General features: G+C 35.6%; 3 protein-coding genes and 1 long non-coding RNA gene across 12 annotated transcripts; 1 reads left to right on the forward strand and 3 right to left on the reverse strand.

The window, feature by feature from the left end:
- Positions 1–4: 4 nt before the first annotated feature.
- LOC138179921 (smoothelin-like protein 2) lies at positions 5–7,336 on the reverse strand. Its single transcript, XM_069113203.1, has 6 exons — positions 6,120–7,336; positions 3,406–3,616; positions 2,051–2,126; positions 1,314–1,437; positions 1,010–1,161; positions 5–611 (listed from the first exon to the last, which is right to left on the reverse strand). Exons 2-6 carry the CDS (start codon positions 3,449–3,451, stop codon positions 488–490), a joined length of 522 nt encoding a protein of 173 aa, XP_068969304.1. The 5' UTR covers positions 3,452–3,616; positions 6,120–7,336; the 3' UTR covers positions 5–487.
- On the reverse strand, positions 6,844–21,180 carry LOC138179899 (ankyrin-2). 8 transcript variants are annotated; one of them, XM_069113156.1, is made up of 4 exons: positions 20,966–21,178; positions 14,664–14,708; positions 13,644–13,877; positions 6,844–11,452 (listed from the first exon to the last, which is right to left on the reverse strand). In XM_069113156.1, the coding sequence occupies exons 1-4, from the start codon at positions 21,105–21,107 to the stop codon at positions 7,359–7,361; spliced, it is 4,515 nt and encodes a 1,504-aa protein (XP_068969257.1). In that variant the 5' UTR covers positions 21,108–21,178; the 3' UTR covers positions 6,844–7,358. The 8 variants fall into 8 exon arrangements, with proteins under 8 accessions (XP_068969257.1, XP_068969262.1, XP_068969260.1 ...); XM_069113161.1 differs by having other exon boundaries at positions 14,540–14,708; positions 20,966–21,064; XM_069113159.1 differs by lacking the exon at positions 20,966–21,178 and adding an exon at positions 17,226–17,315.
- A 43-nt stretch (positions 21,181–21,223) lies between these two features.
- Positions 21,224–26,821, forward strand: mol (dual oxidase maturation factor 1 mol). 2 transcript variants are annotated; one of them, XM_069113188.1, is made up of 8 exons: positions 21,224–21,557; positions 23,720–24,258; positions 24,983–25,040; positions 25,133–25,267; positions 25,497–25,716; positions 25,825–26,036; positions 26,190–26,385; positions 26,501–26,821. In XM_069113188.1, exons 2-8 carry the CDS (start codon positions 24,097–24,099, stop codon positions 26,679–26,681), a joined length of 1,164 nt encoding a protein of 387 aa, XP_068969289.1. In that variant the 5' UTR covers positions 21,224–21,557; positions 23,720–24,096; the 3' UTR covers positions 26,682–26,821. The 2 variants fall into 2 exon arrangements, with proteins under 2 accessions (XP_068969289.1, XP_068969288.1); XM_069113187.1 differs by lacking the exon at positions 21,224–21,557 and adding an exon at positions 24,561–24,817 and having other exon boundaries at positions 24,149–24,258.
- On the reverse strand, positions 22,238–23,726 carry LOC138179932 (uncharacterized). The gene is made up of 3 exons (XR_011173163.1): positions 23,619–23,726; positions 22,572–22,675; positions 22,238–22,488 (listed from the first exon to the last, which is right to left on the reverse strand). It is a non-coding gene; the product is annotated as an uncharacterized LOC138179932 (long non-coding RNA).
- Positions 26,822–26,911: the final 90 nt, after the last annotated feature.

Consider the following 26,911-nt stretch of genomic DNA (forward strand, 5'->3'; position numbering starts at 1 on the left):
CAGATTGCTAGCATCACATGTTTATTTCATAAATCTTTGGCGTAGAAGACCTTGAATTCCATCGATAACATCAATGCTATAACATCAGTTCTCTTTTTTGTTATGACTGGTAGTGTTTTGTTCACGCATCAGTCACAGCACTACATGTTCGAGGAAGCCGTTTTATTTATTGCATCGTTTTTCGGTAAAAATAATTATACATTCATTGGAAGGCTGCCAGGAAAGTCGTGCGTAAAAATGTTGCTGAACGCGTTGCTGAATGCCAGATGCGCAAAAGCGAACTTTTTCTATTTCTTCACTGTTCTCCGCCCGAGGATTTCGCCTGAGCTTGTTTCGTTTTTCTCATTTCATATTTGGAGAATGCGCCGTTTCCTTGATGATCTATTCAAATGAACAGCAGACGGACTCGCGATCCGCGAATTGTATTAGGCGGTTGAATGTCGGGTTTGCACTGCGGAACGCCATTAAGAAGCGTCAAAGTAAGTCCTTAATCCTCGTCTTTGAAGCGGCGATAGATGGACTGTACGTAGGTGAAGACGCACTTCCAGTCTGGTCGGCGCATCATCACCATGTCCTCGACATCAAGTAACGGTGCGATCCCGGCGAGTTCACTACAAACATTTAATCACTCTTTAACATTGGTGGTACTTAAAGAATTTTTCAGAAATCATAAAGATCTAAGTTACATTTCTAAGATCTAACATACAATTTAATATGTTGAAGTATTTATAAGTTTGAGTGAAATCAATTGTCTACCCAAAGTCATACAACATGTACTAAATTTCTTCCACTACATTTTCATTTATTTTATAGATATAAATGCCTATTTTATTTCAAATTCAAAAAATATTTTTCAAAATATCATGTCAAAACTATGGAACAATAAATAATTTACATAAAAACTATAGAAAATCAGGAAAGTAGCTTTTAGATGATATAAAAAAGAAAGTCTGAAGAAAGACACGAAGAGAAGAGTAAGAGCCGCAAGAAGAAAATAATTTAAGTTTACTCGGCTTTTGTAAACGCCAACTCGAAGTTCATTTTGCGGTTCTCCGGCCGTAGCGAGTGATAGTCGAAAGCGTCTGGTCTAAAGTGATGAAGCAAAGCGCAAAACGCCAATCCATTGTTCCAGCTCGTCGAGAAATTATCCAGTTGCACGTTCTGCAATAGAAAACGCAGCTATGCAACACGATTCGCTAACTTTGCGAACATCGTAATTTTCTCTCGGCTATTGATGTCTGATTATTCGCGTGTTTTCTGTAAATAACATAGACGCTCTCGCGTGTGAAGCTCCATTTACAAGGCGGATTTACCTCGTACTCTTTGGTTTTGGAACGGCACCACGCCAGTAGCCGCTCTTTTATTTGCACCGCGTTGTCCCGCACCGCTGGCTCGGTAAACTTGAATCGAAACTCTGTTGCCGGTGACTTTACGGGACTAAATATAGAAGGAAAAGCCTTCAGTTAAGCTTTCGAAGAAATGGAAGGTGCATATAAATATAAAATGTATGGCGGATTAAGTCAATTAGCGAAGATTGCGCCTGAACGATTGCTTATGACTTAATTTTCAACTTTATTTAACAGTACTAGAGTGCAAAGTTTTATGTAAAATTATATTTTAAAGACCACAACTAGGCAAACAGAATTTAAATCGAGTTTAGTTTCAACCATGGAAAATTATGTCTATAAAGATATATCTTAGAAAGATTTTAGAATATTGATCTAAAAATTCCAAATTATAGTTAGAAATTGTTAAGTCCATATTTAAATTCTAATCTACAATTGTTCGAATATTTGTTTTCTAATTTTTATAAGCTTTTTCTATTATTAATTTTATAATTTAAATGAACCTACTATCTTAAATTATATCTAATACTCTGGTTGTCATTACAGTTAAGTAATAATAATTTATTCTAAGGAATATAGGTTTCATATATTTTTGTGGTACAACTGAAATAGAGAAACCAGTTGTCTAATAATATCCATTCTTTCACTGATAGTAAAAACGAAAATACCTATTATATAAATAAAGAACTCTCGTGAACGATTACCTGGGTGACAAGGCGGCGCTATTTTGTCTGTCGAGTTCACGAAACTTGGCAAACGGTGATAGCGGCTTCTTACGAGCTGAAAAACGAATAAAGTGATTTTAATTAAAGACGTATTATAAAAAAAAAAAAAAAATGAATCATAAAACGTTAGGGTTCATTGAAACGCATTCTGTCATCCCATCTTATGTTAATTTCTCTAATATCTAATTAAAAAAGTTTGTCAATGAAAATCGCTACATTTGTGAGAATTATTATTAGGACTGGGCAAAATTCAAAAATAAAAAAATAATTTTAAAATTAAATTAAAAAAATAAAACAACTAAAACTTTCGTTTCTCAACCTCGTCGCTGTTCCTCGATTCGAGGTTGCTGTTTTCCTTTTTCCAATCTATTTAACGATTTAAACGATAGATTACAACATTTTGTTATAACACACGGTCGTTACAAAATCATCTTTCGTTCCCGATTTCGTGATTCGAGCCGCAACGAGGCGATGACGAAATCGCTCCAATAACAAGAAACACGTGGAGCTGAATGTAAAACTAAAAGACTTCTAATCTAAATTGTGTACTCTCTGTGTTCGTGTGAGGATAGTTAGCAGCGAAACTCTTAAATAAAATGCAAATAGGAGCTGAGGTTCATTCTGGGGCACACCAAATTTGTCACTTTCTCTTATAATAGATGAAAATTACAGAGGAAGCACTTGACAAGCCACATTTGCTACTCTTTTAAAGGGAAATTTCAGTTTTTTTAGCGAATTCATCTTTTATTTATTTATTTTAACAATTATTTAGAGAAATATTATAATACTATTATTGTAAAATTGTGTCTTTATTGACCTTGGAGCTTAACGATATGTTCAAAATATTGTCATAATATTAGAATATCGAAGATATTAAACTATTGCTTGTCTTAATCATACCGTTGACTTGTACCAAACTTTCTCAACTCATCGTTATTATTAGAATGTTTACATTTTGAACCTAGTAGATTTTTTGCATTGTCAATTATATTGAATCGTAAAGTGAAATTAAAATAAAAAAATCTACAATAATATAATTTTCATGTTATCCTCCTGTGAATCTTCATACGAATGTATAATTTTTAACGAGTAGAATAAAACGTACATATGTTCGAATAAAATGTACGGTATGCGTACATTTTATGTATACGCATAATTTTTAGAATAATGATCTCCGCGCCATAGAATTGAAATTTTTCATTCTATTTGCCAAAAGCTATTATATAACAACCAAAATAGGTCACAAATTCGATATAGGTAGCTCGAAACAAAGTTCAACTCAAATGGGTATTCGTGCGTAAATTTTACACACGATCACACAAACGCACTCGTACCTTTTTGAGTAGGTGTATGTGTGCGTTTTGAACACACGGAAAACATGTGGCGATTTATATATGCGCATATGTAACGGTATATATTTTTCCGGCGCGAAAATGCAAAGATTGAAATCGCCAGAAGCAATTCCTCATTGATTCCGCGAATGAAGACTTGGAAACTTGGCTGGCGCGTCTCCCGATTCTCTTTCTCTCTCTCTGTATTTACAATCTGCAAATAAATGCACGTGTACGGGGCACGCTATTTTTGTGTCGATAGAGGACGAATTGCTTCTCCGTTAATCGAAGAGCCATTCGTTATTTATTGGAACTTTCTGATCGAAGATCCATCGGGAGAGCACTTTTTCATTCTATTTTAAATTCTATTTTAAAAACTTGAAATCTTATTTTGGAATTTTACTTTGAATCTTATTTTAAATGTTTGTATTTGGTAATTGTTAAATACTCATTTTTCTTTTCATTATTTAAAATATTTTAAAAGTGAAACGAGAACCCGATATTGTGTTTCTTGATCTGTCAATGTTTATTTTATTAATTTTTATTACTTTTATTAATTTTGTAATTTCCAGTCAGTCCTTTTCGTAACGTCTTCTTAAAAGAAGTATGTTTTCTAAGAATCTTTCTTAAAGTACTCTACATTTTTGTCGATCTATTCTACATTAGCTTTAAATATTTTCTCAGTCCTTTCACTTTACTGTAAGCTTTACGATGTTTTTCTTTGTCGTGATTATTGTCAGTAGACACACGGCGTAGAATCTTAGTTTATTCCGGATTTAACGAATTTATAATTAGTAGTTATCATTTCTTGTTTAAGTTAATTCATGTAAATTATATTAGTAAGTGAGAAAGGAAAGCATGTCGAGTCACGAGTGTTAATAGAGTGAATGTCAATTTATCTATTTAGTAATATTCCTCGTGATTCTGTGATCTGCTAATGCAGCAATCAATGTGACATCATTCTCCATTTCCGCCAAGAATCCAAGCGTCGAGTGTAGGATATAAATCGTGCGTAAATTAAAGATCATCAAGCTTCCGGTATTTTTTTCCATCATCGTTTAATTTTCAAGATTAAACTGTTTTAAGGCTTCTAAGTGCATATTTGATCCTTTTAAATTTTCTCTGACTGTATTGCAATTAGATTCGTTAGTTTCAAACAGCTTCAGGATTGTGTGTGTTGTCGCTTGTTTTATGGGGGGACATTGTCCAAGTATTTAAAATTGAATTTTCACGTAATTAAATTCGATAGCTACTATATAAAGATATACACTGAAGAAATAGGACACAAAATATTGTATAAAATTTAATAAAAGAAAACTGGTACAAAATCTAATAATAAATTGTACGGAAGCATTGACTCAATAAATAATAATTCTTTTGCCAAATAAAAATATTCTTCTGTACATAATTACTCTATAAATTTTTTAGGAATTTAATTATTAGACTATGGATGTTTATCCATTTATAGAAACTTTGTAAAAAAATACACATAATACTTAAAAATATACTAAACGTTCGAATATTTCATTGTAATATTTATATTATAGTATTTAAGACAGATCTCTATTTAGGTTCTACTTCTTTAGTTCAATTTAGTTCATAAAAGTATGCATAAAGATCCACTGTCTATCAATTATCTCAACTAAAATAGTAACACGGTGATACTTGGCAGTTATTAATACTCGACGAAGAAGTAAGTGGGATATAAGAAACAAAAATCTGTCAAAGGAAGTAAAACTGGACGTGAATAGTCAGACAAGGTCCCCCTCTTGCATTCTACTGCACCTAGATGTACTAATATACAGTAATGAACAAAAATATCACCACAAACCAGATTTTCTTGTAAAATTCTGTGTAAACTTGTAAAATTCACGGTTCCTTTTTCAATTTCAATTCTCTTTTGTTGCATCGTCAAAATTCATTAAGCAGCTGTGCTATAAAAATAAATAGCAAAAAATAGTAAAATAATAAAAAATGTATAACGAGTTGCCTTTACAAATTATATCAATGACATTAGTTATGCAAACTAATATTATCAAATAAGCTATTTTATATTGAAATACTTCTGACATGAAAATACTTCTTCTAAATTGATCAACCGTTTCCAAACTCTACTTCTCATATAGTGTATCTCGTAATTATAAAACCATTTAATAACATTCAATTTTTGAATACTGCGTTACATACTCTTATACGTTAATGTGATAAAGAAAGAAGTACATATTTCGTATTTAGAAACAATTTATTCTTTTTTCCCGCAAAAACAATGGATTAAACAATATACTAAAGAAAACAAGAAAGAGAAAAAGGATAGAAACTAGTTTATTTCTATTTTATAACAACAGCACCGACATAATAGAATATTTGATTTTACAAAAATTGAGCTCAGGATACAATAAAATGAAATTGTTGTCTAACTATAATTTACACGATTTTGGTCAGATTTTACCCTGTTCTACCTTCCATCTCGTGCGTAACAATTTCAGTATTCAAGATTTTAGTTCTATAGTTACGCAACGTATTTCACAAGAACGTTGAGCAAAGAATCGTGTTTTCCCAAATTCACACATAAGTTTATAGAAAATAGGATGTTATGTGCCAACAATTTTGTTCATCACTGTATGCTACTATTCAAACTTCGTGCACAGTCCGGCTGGTGCAAGCTACACGCTACTGCGCGTCAAAAAAGGATCAACAAAAGAAGGGCTGTGACTCACTGCTTTATTCGGGCTTTGGCACGACCTTCTAGCGACTCTGAACGTCCGTCCGCAAAACGTGTTCGCGCGCAGAGCGCGACTCGAGGCTTATTAAAAGAAGAAGAACAAAAAAAGAAAAAGAAAAGAAGAAAAGAAAATTAAGAAAAAAATGAAACATGAAACAAACAAGAGTGAAAAGCGCACATGGGGCGTTTCTTCGACGCGAAACAAGAGAGGAAACTTTCTCCATGAGAAAACGCGCGCCCCTTTTCGTGCTGAACACGCGAGCAATAATCATTTTAGCATTCAGTCTTGTTTCCTCGACGAACGACCTTTGACGTTGGCTCATCTTTTCTCTGTTCAAATTCATGCAGATCCACTGCTTTTCTTTTTTTTTTGTTCTTTTTTAAGTTTCTATATGAAGATTTATTATTTTTATTTTTCACTTCACTTGAACTCCCTTTGGTAGCTTCGAAGCTTCACTTAATGTCTTCTCTGTATTATAAGTCGCGTCATACACAACAAATAATGTTGTTAATTAGTTATGTATAATTCTCGTCGTTAGTTGATCTCCTCTGTCGAAATGCGCATAGATCAACTGGTTTCAGTAACTCCTCTTTTTGATTTTATTTCTATACGAGTATTTATTATTTTTTATGCTCACTTCACTTTAACGTATGTATGGCTTTCGACGTTGGCTTGATCTCCTCTATTAAAATCCACGCAGATCCACTGCCTTCAGTAATTTTTCTTTTTTTTTTTTTGTTGTTTCCTTTTTAAGTTTCTATATGAAGATCTGTTATTTTTATTTGTCACTTCACTTAAACTTCCCTTTGGTAGCTTCGAAGCTTCACTTAATGTCTACTCCGCATCACAACAAGCAACGCTGCCAATTAAATATTACAACGTTATCTATCACTTGTTCCTCCTCACACAGTTTTATATCCATTTTCTCTACTCGTTCCCTTTGATTTCTTAATTTATGAAAGACACTCTGCAACGTCGCGAGCAGATCGATAATTGTCCAAGACGAACCTTAGATTCGGACACGATACTAGAGATCTTCTCCTAAGATAGGAGGATAATTACAATTATCGACGACTAGAAATCGTGAATTTTTTCCACAACCAGAATCGTTAGTATAAAACAAATCATCCAGCTGCACCAAGAAATAGCGGATCGAAGAAGATCCAATATGACGTCCTGTATTCCTCAAATACACGTCACGCTAAATAAACGAAGAGACTCAAACCAGTTTTATTACTGATTATCCGTCCTCGTAGCTTCCTCGAACAGATCGTCGAACACTTTGTCAACATCTGCGGTGTTCACGTTTAGTAATGGCATTTGTTGAGGGGTAGTTATCGAAAGACACAATTTTTCATCAGATAAACCAGGCATAGTACGACTACGAGACAGTCCAACCATCCCTTTAGACGCAAATCTAGGAGATCTTCTGTGTTTCAAAGAATCCTTCGATTCTACATGATCACCTGGTTGATCGAAATACTGTCTGATCTTATCTTCCATCTTCCTGACGCTGTCTGCCATTGACGACGCTTCAAATTGTTTGGACCTCAATTTCTGAGAAGATGGAGACTTTGGTTTGGGTGGTTTTGGATGAGAGCTTTGAAACGAAGATGTTGATGCTGGTGTGTTTATTTTAGGTGCTCGAGGATAACGATTGGAGAGAGCCAATTGGTGCCAGGACTCTGATTTCGAGAGCACTATAGATCGAGAAGTTTTATTCGCACAAGATACCAAATATTCGTCACTGGAGTCGATTGGTACCGCTCCGTTTGGAACTGGAGAACGTTCCTTGTGAATTGATTTCGATTGAGGGTTTGGTACCTGTTCGTAAGCTTCCCGTAAAGCAACCACCCTGTTCACGGTCACTGGACCTGGTGAACGCGCTCGAGGTGGCTCTGGCTTCTTCTGAGGAACTGGTGTTAGATATTTAAATCGACTTGGTCCTTGGGAACCTGTTGGTCGATCGAAGTTTGCTGGTTGATTGTATCTTTGTTCCTGGTGAATTATATTCGATTGTTGATGGTGAATATTTTGATTAAAAGTCGATTGTGGATGGTGCACATTCTGAGTCACGTTTACAGGTTGTTGATGACTTAATGGAATATTTGGTTGCTTGTAACTTTGCTGTTGATGACTTGATGCAATATTTGGTTGATCGAAACTCTGTTGCTGGTAACTGGATGCAATATTCGGTTGATTAAAACTCTGTTGCTGATGATTCAACACAGTGTTTGATTGATTACAATTTTGTTGTTGAGGAACTAAATTAGGAGATTGACTCGAGGATTTAGTCTGAGCTTGACTGACAGTCAGGTGTTGTCCAAAATTAGAAGATTGATGAGGTTGATCATTCAAAGAAGTGATTTCATTCTGCAGGCGACGAACCAAGCTCTGTTGCAGCAAGTTATGTCGACGAATTTCATCCTCTGAAGCAATAGTCTCGTTAGTTGGTGGTCTAGACCTGGACCAAGAAAACTGTGAAGGAGAAGGTGACGAAGACGTCCTAGAATCCACTGCCACTTCTTCTGATCGAGGTTCAGGACTATCCACGGACGATGCAACCGTTGCAATAGCACACGTGTATCTTGTAACCACTCCAATATCTGGGCTAATATCTTGATTTTGAATATTTTCATCATCCGGAAAAGTCGAACTTTCTATAGGCCAATCTGGTGTTTTCTGAAGATCCTCCTTTTCTTCTGTTGCATTTGATATTTCGTCAGATGGATTGTTACCATTAAACAAAACAGAGGGAACCAAAGCAGAAGAATATTTTTGGTTATCTTCAGACTCGTAACTATTCGCAGGATTTCCAGATAATTGTTTCTCATAATTCTGCGTTTCTTGAAAAGGCAAGGATTCTCTGAAACCTTGCTCACTAGGAATCTGACGTACACCAGGAATCACTACAGGATTATTATATTCAGAACCACTGGATACAGTATGATAATTCTGATTGTGATCCAGAATAAATCTCTGACGATTTTCAGACACCTGATCGGAGTCCGACTGTTCACAAAATAAAGGTCTCCATTGTTTTTCACTTTCTACATCACTTACTGATATCGTTGGTCTATCCAATTTGTTAGAAGTCTGTACAGCAGCGTTACTACAAACCAAGGTCTGACCTTTTGAAATTTTAGGCGTCACTCTGAAAGATCTACCTTCGTTCTGATGCTCTTCGTTTATTCCAGTTTGCACGGCCACTGATGAACTACCTCTCAATGTAGTATCTGCAAAATTATTCTCACCAAATCGATTCTCACGATCTTTTCCAGTTTTTATCGCTTCGAATATGTCTTTAGATCCTCGATGCTCCATAGGAGGATACTCATGAGTCTGAACACGTTTGTCTGGAACTACTTTGAAAGAAATCTTGCCATCCACCACTCCAGTAACGTTGTCTCGTTGAGCCAGTTCTCTTTGGCGCTGTTCTTCGAGTTTCATCGTTTCTATGGAAGTTTTTCCAACGAATGGCGCGAACTGTTTGCAAAAAGATCGATAATCCAGTTTACCGTTCTCTGTAACCGTGTTATTAGCTCTGTTCTCGTTTTTCTCGTGTTCTATCCACGGTGGTCGAGGAAAACTAGGTTTCTCTACATTGGCTCTAGAAAATTTCGGAGATTGTTGCGTTGTTTCCTTATCAAACATCATTCTAGCTTTTTCTTTCAGTGTGTTTGTTGGTACTGGAGCGTTCTTTGACCAATGATAGGATGGAGGAACCTTGGATGGAGATCCTGGCGAAGGTCTTTCTATTTTACGAAAAGGAGAGGAAGGGGCATGCCTGAAACCTGTTGACTCCATCTTCATCTGAGGATTTGGCGCAGAATAATTAGAATAATTTGGAGTAGAATTAGAGTAAACTTGTGCCTGAGTCGGTCCAGGGAACATTTTATTAGCTCGAAACTTTAAAGAAGGTTTATTATCCTTCTCTTCACTCATCGTTGGTTTATCAAAGGTTGTTTTAATGTTGGAAAATTTACTGTTCCAGTTTTCATTAGTCAGTGACGACATATCCATGGTGCGTCCAAACGTCTTGAAGGGAACTACTGGCGCAACTGATGGTGCTTCGTTATTTTTAGTAATTAAAGCCAGGAATTTTCTATCGTTTTCTGTCTTAGGTTGAAAAGTAGGAACGGTAACATTGCTAGAATTGAATGATTTGTCTCCAACACTAATTGGCTTTCTTAATGACAAACAGCCCGTTGCTTCATGCCCAAGTGTCTCAGCTTGAAGCTTCAAGTAACTAGGAATATCAATAGTGTTCGCACGTTTGATCTTCGACTTTTTTGCACTAAATTTGTTACTATTCCCGTATTTTCCACTACTTGAAGCTAACTCAGCCCGTTGCCGAAGAATAGCAGCCAATTTGCTTACGCGACTTCTTTCATCGCTATCTTCAATAATATTCTCGTTATTCTCTTTCTCTTGATAATTGTTAGCTCTATACGGAGCCTGGTACATATTTAGCTCTCCAACAGTCTTAGTATCAGCTGCATCCACCTGTTGAATCCCACGACACACACAATTATTGTCCCTAATTTCTTTATTCTTATCCTCTAGTAACTGTCTTTGATTTATCGCGTCTTTCGTGCATTTATCGCGAACTTCTTCCGGCTTTCTGTCAATCGCACTAACCGTAGATATATTCTGTTCCTTCTGTTCCTTTATAACAGGCGAAATCTCTCCCAAAGGGAGACTATTTCTTTCCTCTTCTAACCACTTCCTAGCTTTCGCCAATTCTTCCGTAGAAACACCGATAGTGTGTCTCGTTCCTCTTCGTCTCCTGCTCAAAGACGTCGAAGGAAGCACAGGAGTCTTCACCGTGGTCTCCTCAGGCATCTGTAGTCTAGACAATAAACTAGATACCAACCTTAATAACTGCAATTTACTCGTAGGATCAGAAGCTGCGCCGTGTCTCGCGAGCGCATTCACGTCGATTTTCTCTAAAGTCTCTCGAAGACGGGACAAAGCAGTCTGTATATCCGATAGTAACAAATCTTCGAGGAATTTCAAGTCTTTCTTCAATTCTGGTTCCTTGCAGTTGCCCAGAACTTGTTCCATGGAAGTACGAATCCGGAAGTCCTCTTCGGAGTCGACGCCAGAGTCTTCGGGAAGCGCTGGTGGTTCGTCCTCGCGACGACCCCCTAGGGAGAGCTCGAGAGCCGCGCGCAGACGTTCTACCAGTAGCGGCAATGAATTCCACTCACCGACTGGCTGGTTCTCGTTTCGTCCATCGATGGTACTTGTCACAGTCCCTTCTTTTCTTGTCGAGGTTTCCTCTCGTTTGATTTTCTCGTCGTTGTCCACGGTGCTCGAACTCGCTGAAAAAGAAACGACACGAGACGAGGGTTGAACCCAGAGACGACCTGAGGACACACAGCGCAGAGACGGCACACGAGGAAGCACGATACACGAAGGATCTATTTTTCTCATCTTTGATTCCCCTTTTTTTTTTTTTTTTTGACAGTATACGAAGGAAGATCTATTTTTCTCATCTTTGTGTCCTTTTTATATTCTAGGTTTATTTGACGATACACAAGGAAGCACGAAAGACGAGAGGAGATGTACTTTTTTCATCATTGAATCTTTTCTATCGTTTAGAGATGTTAACTGGTTTTAAAGGTACACGAGGAAGTACGATACACGAAGGAATATCTACCTCTCTCGTCTCTGATACCTTTTTATTTTTCTGTTATACTTTTTACGTACGTTGTCTTTCGTTACTATGATTTTTTTTGGTCACACTAGAAAGGGTATTTGATATTTCTTATTTGTTGATTTTTCTAGCGAGACCAGAGAGAATCAAGAGTCGTGTGGAAGTAGAATAAGTCGGTGTGTGTTGGCTCGAGACGCAAAAGGAACGCGTGAAACGCGTTTTCGCGAGGAGGAGCCGCTTAGCTTGACCGGCAGTCGCGCTCGCTTTATTTAAAAGCCACGGGATTCTCCGCGGGGATTTATTTTCGGTCGCTCGTTCAACGCCTCGCGGACCTGCCCACCGGAGGAGAGAGAGCCCTGACGAATCGTGAACGACGCCGCGCAGCGAGACGAGAGATCGGCCCCATATGAGCAGCTAATTCGAAATTCAAACCAGTTCGATACTCCATCATTCGTTCCTTTTCACGTTTTTCTTCTTTAAAAAGAAGACGTTTCTTTGGGTTGATTTGTAAAAGTTGATACGAAGACGATATTGTAGATATATGTAAGGAGAGTAGGTTTTTACTTATGGGTCTTATTGATGGTTAGCTTCTTTGGTAAGGAGCCAGATGGATCAACCTCTTCGTTATTACACCAATTTTATAGATAACGTTGGCATTGGTTGAGATTCTTCTTAACCGATAACTAAGAAAGTAGAATTATATCTTCGTTTTGATAAGAGGATTTTTCATATTTCTATTCTGTGGTGTTTCATTTTGAAGTTGTAAATTCGGCGAGTTGTTCTAAAGAGATTTTGTAGATTCTAATTGTGTCCATGGTACAGTGATTAACATAATTAAAATAACAGCAATTCTAGTTTGCATAAAATGTACGGTACTATTCAAAAGTAAATGGACAACTGTTTATTTTTGACAAAATCTAATTTATAATTACTAAATTATAGATAAATCAAACTGCAATAATTTTATTCCTTTTATCATAGTTGCTGACATGAAGATTTTCATTTATATTCTAATTCTATGAGAAGATAAGAAATACTACTTCTAATTATTAGTTTCTTTTTAAGTTTTACAGTCTAGTAAAATTCACGTACTACTTCGTTCAAAATAGTCAAGAAATAAGTAACTGGTTGAACGCGAACGAGTGTAAAAACTTGAGAATCAAGTCAAGTAAATACCAGGTTACATTGATCAAGATATTTCAAGTTTCTTGAATTCATACATTTAGATTAATCTGAAAGAGCTTAAAAATCAAAGTGTTCGGATTGCGATAAAAAGCTGGTGCATTTAATTTATATTAAATAACATTTAGCTCCTTAACGTATAAATCTTTCTTCGATTTACGAATTTTTTATAATAATTAACTGATACTTTATAATGGCTAATTGACACTGGAACACTGAAAATAAATGTATAATATATCTTTTATATTATACATATTAAAATATTTTAGTATAAGATACCTTAAATTCATGAAAATGAGTGAATAAAATAATCGACAGACTAAAAACAATCTATTACACATAGATCCACATATATCAGAGGCATGTGCATTAAGTGGTGAAATAAAGTCATGAATTTTTCCAGTAGAGTTAGCCTAATTTATCCAGGTCATAGCATAGTGCTCTTTATACCATAAAGATCGATAGAAAATAACAATTATATAGGTTTGTTAAATCGAAGTTAGGTGATTGTTTAGTCAGAAGATAACAGACTAAAACACAAGGATTTAACAATCCTTGAAATTGCTTCGCGTTTCATTTCACACGCAACTAACAACCACGGAATGCGTTGAGCCAGATTCGTTCGATTCGAAACAGGTGATCCATCTATCCTCGAATTACCGTGCGTCACGAACCTGGTTGTGCGGCCTCTTTCTTCTCTATTTCCATCGATTTCCTCTCGTTCTCCACGTACGTCTCCTTCTCTTTTTCCTCTTTGAATAATTCCTCCTTGGTCTCTTCTGGATATTCTTTTACGGTTTCCTTTGGGATATCCTCGTAGGTGTCTAAATATTCCACGGTATTTGATTTTCCACTTTCTCCCTCGACGATGTTCTGGAAATTATGGTTCTCCACGACGTTTTGAATATCTGGAAAAATTTAATGGCATTAAAATGGAACGTGTCAGATGAAGAGAATGAAGCAGTTTTTTTATCAACAATGGATCTGCACACCTTTCATTTATATCAAGATATAGTGGTTACAAAAAAGTATTGGCACATGGTTTTATTTTCCAGTAAAGAGTTTTCTTTTTATTAGGCTCTACATTTTATTCTTAAACAGTCAAATTTTTATAGTTACACGAAAGTATCGGCAAATAATATGAAATTTAATAAACCTGAACCTAATGAATTAGTACGTGAATGTTATAATAGACACAATAATGTGCTAATACTTTTTGCAGCTTTAAATAACGATAAATAAATATAGTATTGTATTCGATGATTTTCTCGAACTTTTTTGAGGCTACACTGTTAAAGGGTTAACGTGGCAGAAAACACAGCAATGGTTACATCGCAGAAAGATGTACGTACTTCGTTTTATTTTCTTTCTTTCGGTTTTTTAATCCTTCCTTTTTTAGTAGTCACGTGCAAACAATGTCCTTTAATAGTTCAATGTGATGAATTGAAAAAAGAATGTCAGGATTCAAAGATGAGAGAAAAGAGAAGAAGTAACGTTTCGTTAATGATGTTACGTTTTGCAGACAATCGTACGCCCTATCGTATTTATTCAGAAGCCGCGATCATCGTACATTTTTCCCTGAGTTAACGTAGACCAATTTCGCTCGTTCATTATCTATCATACGATACTCGAATAATCGTAGGCCAAAGATATTCAAAGAAGATCGTGACGCCAGCTCGTAAAGAAGACCTCACCTTCCGCCTCCGACATTTTGATCCTCTGGATCTTCGACTGGCTGCCTGGAACCCAAAGAAAACATCGTTCTTCAAGCGAGCTGTCGATATTCGTAAGGTATTACAAGCGTAGTAAAAATAAATCAATGAAATAACAAACGAACTCGAACGAACAGTATGATTCTTCATTTCTTTTTCTTTTTATAACGTTCATTTTACATCTGTTACATATTACAAAAAGATTTGTATATTGCTTTTTATTTGCTATTTCACGTTTATTCTGTTATCGATTTGAAGTATTTTTTCGGTTAAATATTATTTTTTTATTTTTATTTAATTGCAATAACAATCCGTCCTTAGTTGGATGATTTTTCTAGTTTTGTTTGTTAATTCTATTTCGACTTTCTCATATTAAAAAAAGATCTTTCTTTATTTCTCCGTTGAAATTTTTTCATTCAACTAAAATTTCAATTTATCTTGTCTTGTTTCTTGATCTTTATCTGAATTCTAAAAATAATAGTGATTTATCGTTTCGAGTTTTGTTATTAGCTCCGTTTGAACTTTCTCGCATTAGAACGGAATCTTACACTTTTGCTCTTGAAATTTTTATTCAACTACGATATTAATTTATTTCTACTTTGATAAATTTCTTTTGCTTGTGTTTTATTAGTTATTTACTTTCGAACTTCTCCACGCGAATAAAAGAAATTTTCTCCTTTTCTTTACCAATCGCGCTATTCAATTACGATCTTAATCTATTTTTGCCTAATTTCCTCATTACCTCGTTCCGCTCTAACTTTTCTAAGATAAAGACAGAAATTTTCACTTTATTCTTGTTTCAAATCCTATTCAATATTAATCTAGTTTACTTGAATACGTAATTTCTAATTACCTTGTTCTTCTTCAACATTTAAACTACGTTAAAGCAGAACGAATGTTCACTTTTCCTCTCTCAAACCCTATTCAAAAGCAGAAATTTCGACGTTTCCTGTCCCAATTTCACAATATCGAAGTAATCTATTTTTACTTTAATACTCTTTCACAATTATCTCGTTCTTCTCCAAATTCTCCACATTAAAAACAGAAATTTTCATCTTTTCTTCTTCAATCCCTAATTAATCACGATATTGTCCTATATCTTTGCACAAACAAATTTTTCGAAAACAAAAGTTCCCTTATTCTTCTGTCCCATTTTCACGATATTAACCTACTTTTGCTAAAGAAAATTTCTCTAATTACCTTTTCCTTCTCCACGTGAAAATTAATACCCCTTTCCTGTCGATTTCCAGTTAGTCACAATATCATCCCATATTTTTGCTCAAACAAATTTTTCGAAAACAAAAGTTCCCTTATTCTTCTGTCCCATTTTCACGATATTAACCTACTTTTGCTAAAGAAAATTTCTCTAATTACCTTTTCCTTCTCCACGTGAAAATTAATACCCCTTTCCAGTCGATTTCCAGTTAGTCACAATATTATCTCATATTTTTGCTCAAACAATTTTTTCAAAAACAACAATTTTCACATTCTTCTGTCCCAATTTCACAATATTAATCTACTCTTGTCACAAAAAGTTTCTGTAATCACCTTATTCTTCTCCGATTATTTCACGATAAAAGAAAGAAAAAGGACGAAGAATTCGCCACTTTTCGTCTCTCAGTTCTTATTTAACCGCGACATTGAGCCACTTTCATTGGACGTGAGTATAGTAACCGGCGCGTTTTCAGGATTCCCGATCCAGCGTTTCCGCGAAAATGAACCGCATGCGATCGCGTCCAGGTCGAGAACGTTAAATGAACGACTCTAGGTCTAGTCTGGTGCATTTCTCGATGGCAGAGAAGCGTTGGCGGCTGTTTCGAACACGACAGGCCTCGCGCGAAAATAGCTTTGACCCGTTTTCGCGAATACGGAAATTAGGAAGTCCTCTGTGGCCGATTCTATGCAAGCTATGCTCCCGATACAGTATACCGATTACATATTTGGAATCGTGATTCGTAAATTATTCCGCTGTCTCGATCGTTTCTAGAACGTTTTTCGTCTCGTTTAATGCCACACGAAATAGTTTCATAGCATTCGAAGTTTAAACCTTGCGCTCAATTAGTTTCAATTAATTTTTTCACTTATACCAACTATTCAGAAGTCGCACTGGTTAGTTACGTAAATTAAAAAGTATAGAGGTATGATGTTAATGTTTCGAATTTATTATTATTCGTGTGATATCCTTGTGATAAATAAACTTATGGAAGGAGATCACTGGTTTCTCGAGAATCGAACATTAATTATATTATCTATTAATAATATCGAGAAATTTACAAAAAGTGAAATTGATTGCTTTGGATTTTGAGAGGCTCATATTACGAACGTATACGTTCGACTATTATTTGCTTATTATATCATTCGAAAAATGTTGACGTAATAAAATATCTTATAGAATGGAAGAGAACGAGCGAATTATAAATAAGGCGAAAAATAAATAAACATAAATAGAAATGAATAAAACAAGTCGAAATTTACAAGTAGAAATAAATATAACAGATAGAAATTAATATTTATGAAAATGGAGCAACGAGAAACGATACGTACATTGTATCAGGATGCTTAAGAATTCTTTAATCGATGGTAATAGAAGTGTTTCGGTCTTCAGTTATGCTCGTATCACTGTTGACTGCGAATCTTTTGGAAATAGAGTTAAACAAACAGTTGAGTTGTTGCTTTGTGTACTATAATAAACGTTTCCGTGAACGTTGCGCAATCCAAAAGCGTTTACTCATTCACTTCTTTCGCTGAGAAATCAACGCAAAAGCTGCAAAACCGCGTGTTATTACTAAATGTCTTTCCGGCATTATTCCAATCTCTTGAGAAGTGTTTTTTAGTCACTCAGAAAAGATGCTCGTGTTGATACCTTAGAATAGCAACAAAGGGACAGAGAACGAACAGTAAACGTTCGCACAACGTGATCATAAAGAGTATTTTAAGGAACGTGCAAGTTTCTATGTTTTCTGTACCTATCGTTGTTTCGTATGACAAATTTCTAACTATAGACTTTGTGAAAGCTCATTGCAATTGCGTATAATTGCAGATAGCTATAATAAAAGAAAAACAAGTAGAAATAATAATATTAACATAATAATTAATGGAATAAAATTAATATAATAAGAGGAATAAGTAGTAATGATAATAATGGGGGATTCAATTTTTAGATAAGAGATTGAGAAATTGCAAAATATTCGTTTCAAGCATTTAAGAAATATCCATTGAGTATAATGAATTTTTGGGTAATATCCAACCACCGAAGGCTAATTTTGCGAATAACAAGAAACCTACGCACAAACGTCGACTTTCAATAATTCTGCACTATAAAAGGATACATTAGGGAAAATCTAAGAAAATCTAACACCACGATGTTATCGATTATAGATTAAACAGTATAATGCACTTCCTATTCGGAAGAGCCAATATCATAACTTTAATATTTAGAAAGTACCACGAATATTAAAATAAATTAGAATATTAACGAAACCTTAAAACCTGTTTATGGATTGTTAAATACTTATTTTCCTGCAAAGAAAGCTTCTTATCCATAAAAATCAACTAACCGTCTAACAATAAGTTTAATACTTAGAACGTTCAATTAAAAGCAAACTAGACTAGGATATTAAATCAAACAAACTTAAATCCTCCATATAAATTGCTAATCTTTTTGCCATAAGAAAAGTATATTATCTATTTACAGAAGACAATAAACTTTTCAGGTAACGAAAAACCTACTTACGTAGAACTTACCATTCGTCTCGACCAGCTTTCAGTATTTTAATACGTCCATACGTACATTCATAAATACATTCCTAACAGCAGAAGCTCAGAAAAAAGGTCGTGTCAATGACTCTTAAAGCAAGACGTTACTCAGCGAGAATCCTCTATCATCTACGAAACGCACATCATTTACTTATGCAAAGATCAAGTTTGCAAAGCCTCTGCAAGATCGAGGGTGAGAAAGCGGGCGAAAGTTCCGGTCAGTTTGCTTTGCACGCGGGACGACCATGATAGGCAACCGCGTTCTACCACGAGGCCGTGTGCTTTATAAATAGTTCTGAGAAGTTTCACCGTGGTAGACGTCTCCCTGCCTTCAGTTTTTTTCAAAATATTTTCCTACTTAATTCATGTCTGTTTCATTTATTAATGTAGAAAGGTATAATAGATGGATATGGCAAGACGATACAGTAAGGTCATAAAACATAGTTAAGCCCATTAAAGTTTTTTCTGTGGTTTGTCGCGTTAGCGAAAGTATCTATCATTTATAATTTTTTCTTCGATTAATTGAAATATATTATCGAATCTTTTTAATATTATTACGAAAAGGAATCCCAAGGATTCGCTTAGTATTCTTTTAAATAAAAGAAATTGAAGTAACATTGTGGTATGATAAATAGATTGCGGATGATCGACGCGTTTGTGGAAAATTAAAAGACGCAGAAACATACAGAAATACATAAAATATTGAAAGTGTAGCATAATCATTATGACATTTAAAAAGTTTCACATTTAAAAAAGAAAGAATTGATTCTGAGTTAACATCGAGCTCCTTATGAAACCTACTATGTCTCAAATTAATTGTCACAGTCGTCGAGAGTTGTAAACTTTAATCACTAAGCGATTTTATGATTCATACATTCACTGTATCGCTTCCATCTATTATAAGTTCATCGAAACAACTGCTATTCGTTGGTCAAGAAGGCATCAAGTTCCTAGAGATTAGAAAGCCACTGAATTTCAGCCACTCGAAATAAATAATTTTTTAATGTCCACCTCAAGAAAGCTTGATTGGTCTTCGTTAAGCTTTAACGAACGATTTTACATTTATGCAAAATATGCGTCTATGTGTCTTACGACCTTCTGTTCCAAAACGCGCGAGATACCAGGCGATCAAATTCGAGGCGATCGCGGTCCACACGTTCCTCGTGGACGTCTGCCAAGCGAGCAGTTTGTTGCTTGAAAGCTGGCCGATTTTGGCGACGTACATGAATCGAGTCAACTTAAGGGGCATACGTCCAACAATCTTCGATCGTTGTAGCACAACTTAATCATTATCAATGCTATGACGTGTCTCTCTTGGCAGTTCTTCGTTCGCGTTAAAACTCAGGTTTTTGAAACACGAATTCTCTATTCAAATTCCCTGTCTTCCTCCTCATCTTCCTTTTACGATTCTCTTTTACAACCAACTATTATTTATTCTTAATACTTCATTCTCTAACAGCGAGTAAAAAGAGGGAAGGAAGCTTGACGATTTAAGAAGATTGACGACGAAGAGCGAATAAGGCTATAGTTACAATAAACGCGTGTTCTGACAAATGAAACATTCGAAGGCCGAAATGCACACATTCGTAAAAATCATTGTATATGCATACAGTAGCCGCTAAAAGTATCTGAACACTTACCACAGGAAACTTTCATGTATATGTTATGTACGTTACGTAACACATTTTGAAATTTCATTGACACTGTAATGACACACGACTATCGTGACTATAAAATTGAAATCAATCTGAAACTGTATATATATATATATATATAAGTTACAAGATATTTATTATAAGCATATATTTAGTAAAAAAATCAGTATACAGTATGAATAGCCATATTAAAGATAGCCATATTAAATATATGTATAATAAGCGTTAAGTGATGTTCCCTTTGAATATTCGGGCTTATTAATATAACGGATAATTCATTTGCACTAAATATACAATGGTTACAAAAAAAAAAAAAATTGTATCTCCTAATAAAGCAATTTTTCATCAAGTTCTACATTTCATGTTCATGGTATCAAACTTTTGCAATCATATGTAAGCGTTGTTAAGTATACATGGACCTAACTAATTAACGTGTAAATGCTATAATAAACACAATGATATGCAGTCTTTCTAGTCAGGTACATGTACATGAAAGTTTTCTACGATAACTATGAGCGTTTGTAAAAATCTTATTTCAGAAAACAACACGTGGTTCATATGCACCAAGCTATTAAAAACCTTTTCTAAATATATTATCCCAATCATTCTAAATTGCTATTCGATTGCTCTGATGTATTCAAATACTTTCACGAGCCACAAAACGTAAAAATCTTATTCCAAAAAGCGACACATGGTTTGTATGTATCGAGTGACTAGAAATCCTCTCCAAATATGTTACGCGCGTTATACGAGACATTCTGAATTTGAGTTTTCTGACATATCCATCGAAACTACAGTTCATCGGAATACCCCACTATAACCATAGCTTAATCGACGTGATTTAATTAAAAAACGATGAAATATATGATTTACCTTGAAGGATCAGAGGAACAGTGTCGGTGTATTGAGGAACTGCGCGCACGGGAGACTGCGCGAGCACCAGCCTCTCTGCCACCAGACTCTTCGTTCCGGTGGTTATCGTCGTCTTTGGCGGTGGTGGTGGTGGAGGTGCCATAGGTGGTGGTGGTGGTGGTGGCACTGGCGACGACGGTGGATGATGCTAGCAGCGCTGCTGTTAAAAGCTTACCGTCACCCGGCTCGAATTAGATCTCCTGAAATAGCAGCCGAGTTATTGCCGGCACTATGGACCAGCCTGGACGCATACCTCGCTATCGTGTACGTCGTGACGATTGGATCGAAGTGTACGCTTCCGGTACCGGACGCGGACACACGCTCACCAGTGGTCCACCTTCTTGGCACAGACTAGAGGATCCTCCTCTTTGCTTCTAAACGAACGTCGCGCGTGATAATCAAGCTACGTGTGCGAGTACCAGTCGAGTGGACACCTGGCCGTAGCCGTATGAATGAAAAACGGTAGCTCGTATCCGGGATTTTACGTTCCAGTAACTCCGTTGACCAGTATTCTGTGGGTTGCTTTTATTGCGGAGCGGAGGATGTGAGTCAGGTGAGAGTTCGGTTCGAGAGCTTGTCCGCGTTGACGAGTTTCTATGGCTCGATTAGAAATATTATTCTGGTGATCGGTTAGTGTGTTGGATTTAGCCTTTTCGTTGTTGTTATAGATAAGTGGCCTTTTAATACTTAAAAGCTGTCGTTAAACGAAATTACAATTAATTAAATTAATTGTGTCATGGGTGTTGTTTTGCGTAAAAATATTCTTTTTAGTTTAGAAATCAATGATGTTAAACGAATACAGGTTCTATTACTATTAGATAAAAGTGTAAAACGATAATTAAAATATTAGTATTAGATATTGTTTGCAACAGTTATAAGTAATATTATGATGTACCATCGCGAGACGATCAGATTAAAATGAAATTCGTATGGGGTGAAATTTTATTCCATGACAGTACATGTTAGGATAGGATAGTTTTCAGATTGTAGGAAAGATCTTTGTTTTATGAGTTAAGTCGCTTAAACGTCTTAAAAGTCTCATACGTAGCCATGAAAAGTAATTACTTTTACAAATTAAGTACAAAGAAAGATGACGATTACAGATGTTATTTTTAATATATACCTTGAAATTTAGCTTGAAATTTACCTTAAAATATACCTGATTATTTATGCCATGTTCTTGTGATAAATAAATTTATCAATATAAATGATTGTTTTTTAAGCTGTTATTAATTATGTATCTGAATAAAGAAGACATAATGCAACATATTTCTAAAGAATTAATGAACCAGCAGAAGTAATGAATAAAGAGAATAATATATACTAACTAATAATATAGCGTAGACAAATAAGTAAAGTTATAACTAATTACGTAAAAATCATAAATAGACACTACCGTAATTGCCTACGAATTTTATTAAACGTTCCATATTATTACTTTAACAAGCGCTATCTATTATAATTTCAGGATAATAAGAATGAGCCTGAAATAGAACATAAATTAGTGGAAGATATAAGACGAAGGATAGTGGGTTTGAACGAGTCTGATGAAGTGAATGATACTGACCTTCCGTTGGATAATGAGTATGTAGTTTTGGAATGTAGTCTCCTTTAATAGTTAAATGCTGCTAGTTGGACGTCTACGATACTGATTCTTAGCTTTAATTGCGCCTGAAATCCAGTTACATATATATTTATGTATATGACACCGTTTATCTTCATTTTTTATAATTATAAAGTAATTAGAGTGCCTCTTTCCTCCTGAACTAATTGAACTTGAAGCATGAACGTTACTTAATTGACGTGCAGGATGAGACTAAATCCACGTTGCTTTCTTTCTGTTTAATCATCATAGTCTCATGCAGATCATCTAGTAACATCATTACACATTCTCAACTACCCCAGAAACTCAATTAACTGTTGCATGTCTTATCGCTCTTATTGTTCATTGGCTTTTAATATTACTTTCCTACTCACTTGTCTCATTATTCCAGGTTTATAAGAACATTCAAAAATTTGTGGAATAATGCTATTATATTTTCTTTTAGAAGTTTCTTTTACATTTATGCATTAAAAAATCGTTTAAGGAGAATAGATTACATTTTTAATTCTCTACAGAAATGCAAAATTTATTTCCAGTAACTTTCATGACACTTTTTCTACATGTAAACTTCTACAAGAAAACCATGTTCATGTTTTGATTAGTCATAACATGTAATAACAAATTTTTAATATTATCATTAATAGTAAGATTATGATCAATTAATAAACATATATTCTCTTTAAATTAACAACCTAAAAATCTAATGCATCAACTAATGATACGTCTGCAAGTAAATCCACTCAAATACTCCTCTTTTTAACCAGAACTTATTTTAAGCGTACATGTGAAGAAACACGAAATAATAATAAATTTTTAGTATTATTGTTAATGATAAATACTCATACGCTAAATGAACAACCATGGAATCCATTACATTATCCATTATAGCCTCATCTTCAAGTCCACTTAGATATTCCTCTTCTTAATCAGAACTTATTTTAAGCATACATGTGACGAAACACAAAGTAGTAATACATTTTTAACGTTATTCTTAATAATAAACAATCATACCTTAAATAAACAACCATGCAATCCATTACATAATCCATTATATTCGCATCTCCGAATAAATTCATTTAAATATTCTTCTTCTTAACCAGAATTTATTTCAGGTGTACGTGTGACGAAGCATGAAAAAAATTCCCCGGGAATCGAGGTGCAAGCGTCATCGTCTGTGCAGGCGTCGAAGTCGCCCGCGTGCCATCAAGCATGCCACGCGATCCACGCTCACGTGTCACGTCTCGTGTCGTCATCCGGGATCATCGATCGCCGATCCGCCGAAATAAAACGCGCCAGACACGCACCTCTCGCTCTGAGCCGCGTTTTCCTGGCTCAGCTGATCGAGAACACCTTTTGTCTCTCTTCGCCTCCTCTATTTGGACTAGGTGGTGGCTGACTCCTTCGAGAGTTAGCCAGCCCCACCTGGTCCGTTTTTTCTCTTTCATGCTCCCCTCTTAAACACATTAAGACTCTCAGTCCCCTCTACTCCATGCCTGGAGATCGCTTTCGAAGACCCGTTAACCTACTGTGGCTCTTAGTGTTCGAGCTGCCTTCGAACCTTCCATGTTCGCAGTGCAGGTGCCCGTATCGTGCATCGTTCTTTCACAATAATCGTCCTTGGGTGCTGGTAGCCAGAGCGTGGCGACCTAAGGTACACAAATTCTTAGAAACTTTGACTTTATACTGTTTCCTATTACTTATACTGTGATCCTAATTTCGCTTTGGTTTGAACTGAAAAAAAGGATTTTGTGTGTTTTAAGAAAATCTGTAAGACAAATTTGAAACGAGAAGTCACACGTGATTGTTTCATACTTTAAGAAATTTTCCCAAGAGAAACTCGAATATAAGAAATTTTCCAAGAATAGAAACGTTTGATTCGAAAATAAAGAGCGCAGAAGGGTAAATTTCACAGTGATTTGCTCTCTGTTACATTTATACTCGATGGATGCTCAGGGAAAGCCACTGATGCCAAGTGGTCTGCAAGGAGAACCGGAACTGGCCGGTTCCCTGAAGGTCGAAGGGAACTCGAAGATTCGATTAAAAAGATGAAGGGATGGTTCGACGCTTTCCGTATAGACGGAGGACCCACGTTGTATAGCTATAGTAATCGTACGCCTGTCACGGGAGATGTTCCTCTAGTGATTGTGTTTGTTATATTCGGCACCATCTTTACCGCGTTTCTTGTCATATTTCCTGGAATACGAAAGGAGGTCAGTACTTCCTTCTTCCTTTTACCCCTTATTTATCCCAAATTTAAAGTTTAATCCCTTTTTATCTCTAATTTAAAGTTTAATTCTCTAGTTAATGATATAATTATGAGTATAATTTTTAGTTATGTGGTTACTGATATAATTACAAATTTTTATGGTTGACAGCGTATTAGCACGTTTCTCACGGTGACATTGAGCCTTTTCGTTGGAGCGTCGATCCAAGGTTTGTGTAGTCCACTTTGCTCGCAATTAACTGACCTTTTCTATTGAACTATATGTATATCTATGTATGTGATTCCTTTTATATGATTACAGTCGCTCAATATGGATCATCCTGGCACACCAGTTCCGCGACCATTGTTAGCACATACAGTGCATTCTCGAGACAGAAAACTGCTGCGGAAATCGGAGGATATATCGGTCTGATGCATATAAACATCACCTACAGGCGTAAGTTGCTATAATAAACCTGCCGCCAGTCGCCTATTGTGCGTCCAAAATCAATTGTCTGCTCGAGGTCACTTTCTCAATTATGAAACAGTATTACAAATGACTTGCTTCAGTTGTTAGAAAATGGGTTCAAATACAATTTGATGCATCTTAAATTAATGCTCTTATATAACGCTATTTAATATTTCAGTTATTCTCTTTTCATTATTTTAATAATTTCCACATAAAGTGCTACCAAGTAGCGAAAATCCAATGGACGACGTGGAGTATAACGAAAGATTCTGGTGGAGGAGTACAGGAGAGATGACGAGTGCCTTTAAGCAAGCATTGAATCAGGGTGCACCGTTTCCTATAGTTTCTCTAGCCGAATACTTCAGCCTTCATCAAGAAGGCTTTTCCTGGGGAAGCAAATATCGACAGGCTGGCTACTACGCGTCGCTAATGCTCTGGTATGCCTCGAGAAAATACCTTTGCCATTGAGTCACTCTTAATTCATTCTTCTGTCCTGACTGTATCTTTCGTTTTTATTTATACGTTGACTAATTGCTTCTTTCTAGGACGTCCTTTACTTCTTGGGCCATGATGAACCTGTTATTAATAATAGTGCCACGGTATGGCGCTTACGGCATGATCTTCACCGGGATATGTATGCTTCTGACCAATTTAATCTACTGGGCACTTTTACCTTGCGAGCCTCTCATTGCACATATCGATGGTTCCATTCTTGCTTTTAATTTGGGATGGAATTATTGGCTTGTATTGTTAGCTGGTTAGTACTTTTGTCTTCTAGACTCTAAAGTCTAAAATCTAAGTTAAGAAGATCTACAGTTTTAAATCTAAATGCCTGAAAATGAAATGTTGTTTGAATTGAATGTATGATGAAAAAGGAAAAATTGGATCCTGAGGAAGTGAATTCTTTTAGGTATTGGATGTATGTTCACTGGAGTGGTGATTACGGCGATAGAAATGATTTTTCCTCATCAGTTCTCTACGATATTGGAAGTTGATTACGATACGCCGTACGACAGACACGTTATCATAGAAGAGAGTTTCGATACGAGGAACGTCAGGCGAAGATTACCTAAAATCGAGGATTCATTTGGTGATCGTATAATAAGGTTCTATTTTAATTCATGTTTGCTTAATTATATGATATGTTGGATTAATCAGCAGCAGGCTTGAGTATAGCGATTTAGAACTTATTGCATAGATCTGGAATTTTTGTCCTTTCAGTCAATTGTCTTCCAAGCTACAAAATAGACACGATATCAAGGAAGAGACACAAGGTGTGATAAATCGAGGATATACGTCACACGAGCCTTCAGAATTTCACCATGACTCTAATGAAGACTCATCAAAGAACAACTGGTCTTATCCGTTTCCATCGTCTTCACGTAGACCTATCAATACCTGATTATAAATGCTACATAATCTTTTAGTGTTAACAAATTCCTCAATATGTTTTAACAGAAGTTTTTGTTCATTTAAAACTGTAAGTTTAGCCCTAGAACTCCTATGGAGAAAGGAAGGGAATAAACAGTAACTACAGTGAAATATGCTTTTCTAATTTTTCTGATAATCTTAATTGTTTGACCGCTTAAGGACATAAGCTAAATTAACTCTTTTATTTACTTAATTACCATC

This window comes from Bombus flavifrons, chromosome 5, assembly GCF_040668555.2.
Source record: "Bombus flavifrons isolate JBK064 chromosome 5, iyBomFlav1_principal, whole genome shotgun sequence".
NCBI lineage: Eukaryota > Metazoa > Arthropoda > Insecta > Hymenoptera > Apidae > Bombus > Bombus flavifrons.